Raw genomic sequence first — 10183 nt, 5'->3', positions numbered from 1 at the left:
ACTCGTTTAACAAGTGTGGAGACGTCAAGAAAGTTCAAACACTGACCATGAAGACCACGCCCTGTTAAGGTTGGAACAGATTCCAACTCAAACATAAATACAAGTGCAGCATGAGTGGAATGTAGAAGTTACCCATGATGCAATGCAACATAACATGGATGTTACAGTAACTAGTGTGTCATACAGTGTTACCTGGTACACAATTATCCACTTAATCACACATTTTTCATCCATCCAGCAACATTTTGTCACAGGAGGCTCCGTCCGTGTCAGCTACACCAACACCACCATGGTGACTGATATTACCAAAGTAGAAACAATGGTAAAAACACAACGTGAAGGTGAATAATTTCTTTATTTACCTTTGTGAAGATGGCTTACTAAGCTGTCTTAATAAAAATGAGCTTCCAGAACATTGTCTTGTTGTGTAAACAACTACGTATAACACGGTGTTTATAAACACTGTTTTATTTGACAACTTCACTTAGGTTGTAAATTGCTTTTCCCCCCTTTTTTGGAATTACTGGAGATTTAATAATACACAATCATTACATGTGTGTGATCTCTATAAATACTGTCAAGTTTTGTTTGGTTGTTTTGTCAAGATGTAAAACAACTAAACAGGACCTGTTCATTGCTACCTACAGACAATGTTTATATTATTATTATTATTATTGTTATTATTATTATTATTATTATTATTATTATTATTATTATTATTATTATTGTTATTACTATTATTATTGTTATTATTATTATTATTATTATTATTATTATTGTTATTATTATTATTGCTGTTATTGTTGTTATTATTATTATTATTATTATTATTATTATTATTATTGTTATTATTAATATTGTTGTTGCTCTTTCTGAAAATGCTCGTCTGGGAGAAGAAGCTCACTGAACACAGAGACGATCAATTATGATCAATGGATGATCAGCAGATGATCATGGAAGATCAATGGATGATCAGTAGATGATCAGTGAATGATCAGTAGAGGATCAATAGATGGTGCTCAGAGGAGGTGTGACTCGTGGAGGTTCAGGTGTTTCATCATGGGACGTGGTTCATATCTTCTGTCCTTCTCTTTGATGTCGTCCTATTATGATTGAATCTGAATATGAAACCAGTGCACTTCCAGGGTTCTTCCAAGGTTCGTCCAGAGTTCTTCCAGGGTTCTTCCAAGGTTCTTCCAGGGTTCTTCCAAGGTTCTCCCAGGGTTCCTCAGGGTTCTTCCAAGGTTCTTCCAGGGTTCTTCCAGGGGTCTTCCAGGGGTCTTCCAAGGTTCTTCCAGGGTTCTTCCAAGGTTCGTCTGGGGTTCTTCCAGGGTTCTTCCAGGGTTCTTCCGAGGTTTTTACGGGTTCTTCCAAGGTTCTTCCAGGGCTCTTCCAAGGTTCTTGAGTGTTCTTTCAAGGTTCTTCCAGGGGTCTTCAGGGTTCTTCCAAGGTTCTTCCAAGGTTCTTCCAGGATTCTTCCAAGGTTCTTTCAAGGTTGTTCCAGGTGATGGACTCCAGTACCTACAGCAGTACCATTTAAAGAGCTATGATAACCAACACTCACTTATAGATCTGGAAATGGCGCTTCTGTCTGTAACCGTAATCGTGGCATGGTGGCGCAGTGCATTGCACTGCTGCCTCACAGAAAGAAGGTCCTGGGTTCGATTCCCGCCTGGGGCGCTGTTGGCACCGTGCTCCGGAGGGTTGTCTCCCAAATAGGAGCCTTTCTGTGTGGAGTTTGCATGTTCTCCCCGTGCTCACATGGGGTTTCCTCCACCTCACGTCAGTAAGGACCCCCACCAAAAACATGCACCCATCATCGTCTGACCAGCGATGGACACTTATCACCTGGTCCCCGGGCGCGTCCACGTATGCTGCCCACTGCTCCTGGCTGTGCCCCCGGAGGAAGGACAAGCCAGGATGGGTCAAAAGCAGAGAATCCATTTCACCGGCCACCATCAAAGCATCTGCATGTGTTGTATTGCGTGATAAATAAAGTCTGTTTCTTCTTTCTTCTTCTTCTTCTTCTAACCAGGTGTTAGTGTTGGTCCATCAAAGAGTCCAGCCCTCCCGTCCCTCTCGCTCTCTCTCTCGTGACTGTGAAGACTGTCCCGGGCTGCAGGGCCCAGCTACAGGGCGAGGAGAGGGCTGCTAGGCCCGGCTCTGGGGGCGGGGAGGATCCCGGCCCCTGCGAGCAGGCTGGTGGGGAGGTGGCGAGGCCCCGGGGGAGGGCTAGCAGTGTTAATGTGACGAAGAATGACAATGTGACGACCCATGCTAATGTGACGCAGAATGCTAATGTGACGGAGAATGCTAATGTGATGGAGAATGCTAATGTTATGACTAACGACCATGATGAATTAGGGTCTGACTCGGATTGCATATCAGTGACGGACATGTCAGTGTCAGACTCCCAGGCCCCAAATGGGGACCTGTATACCCTGGCTGAACTGGAGGGGTTTCTAGAAACCATGTTTGGGAAGTGTGCCAAAGTCACAGATCACTTCCCTGACTCCGGGAACTTTATTAAATCGGTGGCCTGGTTGAGGCCGGGGCAGTGTTGGATGACAAAAAGAGGTACTGTCTAAAGAAACACGCGATGGCTCTCAGGAAAGAGAACCGTCGGAAGGGGGCGGGGAGACCTGACCATACTTAGGTGACCAGTGACATGCAGTAATATTTTTCCTTCAAACATCATGAGCTTGATAGACTTTGTGAATTGAAAAACTGTTTCGATTCAAGTCGGCACTGGACGGAAAACCATTTCCTGCAGCTAAATGCAGAGAAAACCAATGTCTTCATTATCGTTCCTAATTACCTTCACTCAGTGATCAGGCAGAACCTCTGTGCCTTATCCTCGTATTCTTGGTCTAGTCTTGGTGTGATTTTGGTTTCATGCTCATAGGACGGTGACATGTCGTGTATCATCATGTAAGAGGCTACATCTCATGGCGCAAGTAATTCTCTTTTTACCTGCCTTGATAAGTCTTTACTGGACCGTCTACAAACCGTCCAAAATGCTGTTACTCAGCTTTTAACACGATCCAACACGATCCAACAGATGGGTCACACATGACACCTTTTTTAACCTCTTTGGCTTCCTGTTCATTTAAGAATTAATTTCAAAGCCTTGGCGCTCACATACAGAGCCCTGCACAGCCACGCTCCACATCCTGGACCTCCTGCAGCCCATCCCCAGCCAGGGTCCTCTCAGTGCCCCTGGAAACCTTTTAAGACACGAGGAGATGGTGCTTTGCAGTTGGCAGAACCCAATGACTCTGAGGTCTCTGGACTCTGTGCACTCTTCTAAAAAGCAGTTAAAAACCATGTGTTCAGACTGGCTTTTAGGAAGCATGAGCTTTATTATCTTCTAACTTGTGTCTGTCCCCCCTTGTGTGTTTCATCTGTGTTTATCTTCATTTTATTTGATTGTGAAGCACTTTGTAACTGGTGTCTGTGAAAGGTGCCTTATAAATCAACTTTAATTACTTACACGCACACACACACACACCCACACACACACATACATACACACACACACACACACACTTACACATGGTTTGTTGTTTTGTTTGTAGTGTGATGTATGAAGGTCTGTGTGTGTGTGTGTATATGTATGTTTGAGTGTGTGTGTGAATGTGTGTATGTGTGTGTGTGTGTGTGTGTATTTGTGTATGTGTGTATGTGTGTGCGAGTGTTGGTGTGTGTGTGTATGTGTAGTGTGTGTTTGTGCGTGTATGTGTGTATGGTGGACAAAGGGGCGTTGTGAAGCACCGACTGCGGAGGACAGCAAGGTTCCCTTTCCCGCGGCCGCCAAGCTGCCGGCAGGGAGATTTCTTGATGTTTTGTCTGTCTTTCAGAGGGGATCGCGCACGGGCTCGTCAGCAGCTCAGAAGCGTAACACCATTCCTCCTGTGCCAGAGATTATCATTATCCACTGCATTATTATAATCATCATCAGTTTGTTATTTAAACTTGTGACCAGTGTACCTTAATATGTGAGGTTACAATAAAGTCTGTTGCCATGTTGGCGCCCCACTGCCAGAAAGACTCCCTCCCTAAACCCTTACCTGTGAGACCCCTACAGTGTGTGTGTGTGTGTGTGTGTGTGTGTGTGTGTGTTTGTGTGTGTGTGTTTATTTGTGTATGTGTGTGTTCAAGTTCAAATTCAAGAGATTATTTGTCACATACATATACATGCGGTCATACATATATACAGTGAAATGTCATGACGTGTGTGTGTGTGTGTGTATTTGTATAGGTGTCTGCGTGTGTGTGTGTGTGTGTGTGTGTGTGTGTGTGTGTGTGTGTGTGTGTGTGTGTGTGTGTGTGTGTGTGTGTGTGTGTGTGTGTGTGTGTATATGTGTGTATATGTGTGTGTGTGACATGGACTCACTTGAAGCCTCTAAACAGGCACAGGTCTGGTGTTGCAGAACCAGAGGAACAGTTTGGAAGTAGGGGAACAGCCACTAGGAGATGAGGGGAAGGAGGAGGATCGGAGTGGGAGAAGGAGGAGGAGAAGGAGGAGGGGGAGAATGAGAGGAGGAGGAGGAGGAGGAGAAGGAGAAGCAGGAGGCAGGGGAGAGGAGGAGGAGAAGGAGGAGGAGGAGGACGAGAGCAGGAGGATGAGGAGAAGGAGAAGCAGGAGGAGGAGAGAAGGAGGAGGAGGAGAAGGAGAAGCAGGAGGAGGGGGAGAAAAGGAGAAGGAGGAGGTGGAGGACAAGGAGAGGAGGAGGATGAGGACAGGAGGCAGGGAGGATAAGAACAGCAGAAGAAAGAGGAAGAGGAGGAGTGGAGGAGATGAAAATCGGAGGAGAAGGAGAAGAGGAGGAGGATAGGAGGAGGAAGAGAAGAGGAAGAGGAGGAGAGGAGGAGGTGGAGGATAGGAGGAGGAGGAGGAGGAGGATAGGAGTGAGAGAAGGAGGAGGGGGAGAATGAGAGGAGGAGGAGGAGGAGAAGGAGAAGCAGGAGGCAGAGGAGAGGAGGAGGAGAAGGAGGAGGAGGACGAGAGCAGGAGGATGAGGAGAAGGAGAAGCAGGAGGAGGAGAGAAGGAGGAGGAGGAGAAGGAGAAGCAGGAGGAGGGGGAGAGAAGGAGAAGGAGGAGGATGAGGACAGGGGGCAGGAAGGATAAGAACAGCAGAAGAAAGAGGAAGAGGAGGAAAGGAGGAGATGAAAATCGGAGGAGAAGGAGAAGAGGAGGAGGATAGGAGGAGGAAGAGGAGGAGAGGAGGAGGTGGAGGATAGTAGGAGGAGGAGGAGGAGGATAGGAGGAAGATGAGGAGGATAGGAGGAGAAAGAAGAGGAGAGGAGGAGGACAGGAGGAGAACAAGGAGAGCGGGAGGAGGATGAAGAGGAGGAGAGGAGGAGGAGATGCAGAAGATAGGAGGAGCAGGATGGGAGGGGGAGGAGAACAGGAGGAGAAAAAAGGACAGGAGGAGGAAGAAGATGAGAGGAGGAGGAGAGGAGGAAAAGGAGAAGTAGAGGAGGATAGGAGGAGAAGGATGTGAGGAGGAGAAGGAGAGGAGGAGGAGGACAGGAGGAGGAAAAGGACAGGAGGAGGAAGAGGATGAGAGGAGGAGAGGAGGAAAAGGAGAGGCAGAGGAGTATATGAGGAGGAGGATGGGAGGAGGAGAAGGAGAGGAGGAGGAGAAGGAGAGGAGGACGGGAGGAAGAAAAGGAGGAAGGACAGGAGGAAAAGGACAGGAGGTAGAAGAGGATGAGAGGAGGAGGAGAGGAGGAAAAGGAGAGGCAGAGGAGGATAGGAGGAGGAGAAGGAGAGGAACAAGGTTAGTTCAGTGTGTGTTCAGATACATATCTTAAAACACCTTTAATAATCTCCCCCCCCCCCTCCATCCAGACAGACAGGCAGCCAGGTAGGCAGGCAGACAGACAGACAGTCAGATTATTTATTCAGTATTTATTCAGTGTTTATTTGGTATTTATTCAGCATTTCATTCAGTATATATTCAGAATTTTTACAGAGTTCACAGAAGATGAGAACATCCATCAGGTTGACGTGTGACGATGGGGATGGTAGCTCAGGCGGTAGAGCTGGTGGTCTAGTGATCTAAAGGTTGCTGGTTGGATCCCAGGCTCCTCCTGCTAGCATGCTGTAGTGTCCTTGAGCAAGACACTTAACCCCTAATTGCTCCTGATGGCTGCGTCCGTCGGTGTTTGAACAATTGTAAGTCGCTTTGGATAAAAGCGTCTGCTCAATGACTAAATGTAATGTAAATGTAATGATATTACCAAGAAGCTGGACATGCTTGGTCCGCTTCTCTGAGACATCTCCGAGGTCAAAGCCGGCCTTGATTTCCTGCACCGGATGGTCGGCAAGATGCAAAAAGACAGCGGATCTTAAAACCTCTGCGAAGCGTCTCACAATGGAGGTGGAGGTTTAAAAAAAATAAAATAAAATAATGAAAGAAACTATCCTGGATATACAATCCAAAAGTATACGGGGCATCCTCATCTTTACCCCCACACCGCCCTGAAACTCCACACGACACTGTGAAGCGAACACCTTCCACCAGGTTGACCGACTGGGATACCGCGTTGGGAACCATCCCCGCTCCATCATTGCTAAGTTTGAAGACTTCAGGCACAAGGAGCTGGTTAAAAGCAAAGGACGAGAACTGAAAAGAACCAGGCTGCGTATAAATTACCAATTCCCCCGGGAGATCAACGACTGACGGAAGGTGCTGTACCCCATCCTGAAGGACAACCGGAAGAAGGGTAAACGAGTATCGCTAGTTGTTGATAAACTTTATATTGATGGTCTGTTATTCTGAGACTCCTCCACCACACCACCAGACGTACTGAAGACAATACTGACGACAGACGTGTTTTACATTGCTCTCCGCTCTCTGCTTTGCTTCTATTTTCACCAGTCTCAGCACCTTTTTTCCTATTGCAACACTTAAAGAAGAAACAGCGGCTCTATCTTACAGCTGGACACTTATTTTACAAAGGATCATTACCAGCTTAAAGAAGATTGTGGTGTATGGACACTGCTACCCCACACTGCTACCCCTGCTACACACACAGAGAGACGACTTACTGAGAGGACTTACTGTCAACTGAAGAAGCCAAGTCTCGGCGAAACTTTGAAGAATTATGCCACCTTGCAATGAATGCTGTGGACTCCTACAGAAGGCTGCTGTACTTGAAACAACAGTATTAAATCTGAAGGATTCAGTCAACCGAGCTAACGTGAGTACTGCTAAGCTAGACAATGCTACCAGGCCTTGCCCGTCCCACAACACAGCTAAGCTCACTCTGCCGGGTGTTCTGCCAAGCAAAACAACTTACAAGCAAGATAACGAGGCTGCTTACCTGAGAAAGCCTCTGATGGCAATTAAAATTCCTGAAATTCATGAAGCTAACACATGCAAGGGTCCCTCGCAATCTGAGATTAGCTCAGCGACTGGATGGCCTTCGCTGACTAGCAGCCATGAAACAGCCCAAGATAAGCGACTTGGCAACACAAGACAGCAAGCAACACTACAAACTGAGAGTAATGGACAGCTGCCGGGGACCGCCGTGAAACAAAAATTTAGAAAAAAGGTTGCCGCTGTCAAACCACCAATTTTACCACTGATGAGCCTAGAAAATAGATTTGAGCAATTACAAGATAGTGTACCCACAACACCCCGTGACATGGAGGGGGGAGTGGTCGCACAAAGAATACGCGACCAGCTAACGTTACCCAAGGTGCAACACAGCAAGCTACTGCCAGCAGCAGGCCTGGACCCCAAACACCACAACAAGGTAATGTTGATGGCCCATCAGAGCAAATAACAACACTCTTTATTGGCCACTCGACAATGAAGCATTTAAAGATCGCCAAAAACACCACGACCCCCCTCCCCCTCACTCGCCCGACCCTCCGCAATTTCCCCTCGACCCGCCCGCACCAAGCGACCCCCCTTCCCCACGCCCAGCCCTCGAAAACGAGTATCCACCCCCCAGAAAGCCTCGCCCACACCCAGCTCCCAGGAACAGGCGTCAAATACCCCGAAAGCCCCCCACACACCCAGCGCCCAGAAAAGGCCCCGTCGTCTGCCCCCCCCGTTCCCCATGCCCACAGTGCAGAAAAGACAGACAAGAACCGCATAACTCAAGGCCAAATAACTGATCACACACCAGATGCCATTTCAACTTTGATAACGGTTAGAAAGAACAATCATCACTCAGCACGCTCTGTATGAAAGTCAAACCTGATCTGTATTTAACCAAAACAGAGTGCCCCCTGTCCCCTAACAGACTCTTGTTCCCCCGCAGATTCATTCCAGCTGAAATTAGCGCTGCTTAATGTCTGGGCTTTGAAACCAAAAACCTTCTTGATCAATGAGCTAATAACTGAAAATGATCTACACTGTATGTTTTAAGTGGAGACCTGGCTGGACAAAGACACTGGTCCTGGGATATTGAATGAAGCGTGTCCCCCCAATTTTAAATCTTATCAATCACCCAGACCGAGGGGAAAGGGAGGAGGAGGAATAGCCGCCATCATGGCACCGCAGATTACGTCAAATAACGTTGACTTGGGCACATATCCATCATTCGAGTATCTTGCTACAGAAATTAGAACACACTTTCCATTAATCGGTGTGATACTGTACCGCCCACCAAAATCCTCAGTATCAGTGTTTATACAGGAATTCTCAGAAATTATCTCAATCTTCCTTACTAGATATGATAAAATAATCTTAAATGGACACCTGAATATTTATATTAACAAGGAGAACGACCCCAAAGGTTGTGAGCTTCAGAACATGCTCGACGGTTTTGGGCTGACGCAGCATATACACGAACCCACCCACCGATATGGGAAGACATTAGACCTACTAATAACAGCAGGGTTAGATATTGAGAATGTGTCGGTGCAACAAATGCCCATTTCCGACCATTATTACGTGTTCTATGAGACAAAACTAATCATGAAAACGTCCAGAAGCAAACTCCTTCTCCACAGAAGGGTCCTAGACGACAGCGCTGAGACCAAATTCTCTAATATTATGCGATCAATCAGGCCGTGCCATGACCCCCCCCTGAATGAGATAGTCCAAAATTTCCATTGCACTCTGTCAACAGTGCTAGACACAGTCGCCCCCCTAAAGGTCAAAAAGGTGAAAACTGATAGAGTTTCCCCCTGGCTGAATAACACCAATGTCAAAGACCAAAAAAGAAGGTGTAGGACAGCTGAACGAAACTGGACGAAATCCAAGCTCACAGTTCACTGTAGCATATACAAAGACTCCTTGACTACTTACAATACAGCAATACGACTTGCACGAAAAGATTATTTCTCCAAAATAATTTCAGAAAATACAGGTAACCACAGAGTGCTTTTCTCCACTATCGATCGGCTAATAAATGCGCCCCCCCCACTTCCACCACAGCAGTCAGCCAGGAAATGTGAGGAGTTTGCACTCTTCTTTGAGGATAAAATAACCATGATCAGAGCGGGCATCACCCCTGACGTAAACTTAGACGAGATCAGTCAATCTCACAGAAAAGAAGTAACCATGAAGGATTTTGCCTGCTGTCAGACCTCTGCGAGACTGTTGACGAATGTAGCTCAGCCACCTCCTGCCTTGACCCTATACCAACCATACCAGCATTCTTAAACCGGGTATTTGATAGTGTCGCAAGTCACGTCCTGATAATCATAAACATGTCACTTCAAACTGGCATCTTTCCAGATGCCTTCAAAACAGCTGTGGTGAAACCGCTACTAAAGAAGGCCAATCTAGATGTGAACGAATTGAAAAACTATAGGCCAATGTCCAATCTTACCTTCATCAGTAAGGTACTCGAGAAGATAGTTTCAGTACAAATAAACTCTTTTCTCAACGAAAATAACATTATGGAAGAATTACAGTCAGGCTTTAGAACAAATCACAGCACAGAAACTGCCCTCACTAAAATAGTTAGCGATCTCAGGCTGAACACTGATGCAAATAAGGTCTCAATCCTTGTCCTGCTAGATCTGAGCGCAGCATTTGATACAATTGACCATGACATCCTAATCAATCGTCTTGAAAGGCTGGTTGGTCTCTCCGGCAACGTGCTCAATTGGTTCAGAACAGACATTATAGGGAGAAAGTTCTACGTTAAGCTGGGAGATCATGTATCAGAGAAACATGACTGCAGCTTCGGAGTCGCGCAAGGAAGTTG

At 46.6% G+C, this 10183-nt stretch overlaps 1 protein-coding gene across 1 annotated transcript in view; it reads right to left on the bottom strand.

The window, feature by feature from the left end:
* Nucleotides 1-4405: 4405 nt before the first annotated feature.
* The window catches only part of htr4 (5-hydroxytryptamine receptor 4), a gene marked incomplete at both ends in the record, with an annotated part of 60146 nt that continues 54368 nt past the window's right edge, over nt 4406-10183 (bottom strand). Inside the window, one exon of the mRNA XM_080007864.1 lies at nt 4406-4469. Coding sequence (XP_079863990.1) covers nt 4406-4469 — 64 coding nt within the window. The remainder of the gene's footprint in view (nt 4470-10183) is intronic.

This window comes from Zeus faber (assembly GCF_960531495.2).
Source record: "Zeus faber genome assembly, chromosome: 10".
NCBI lineage: Eukaryota > Metazoa > Chordata > Actinopteri > Zeiformes > Zeidae > Zeus > Zeus faber.
The sequence above is the reverse complement of the archived record's forward strand: the minus strand, read 5'-3'. Positions and strand labels throughout refer to the sequence as shown.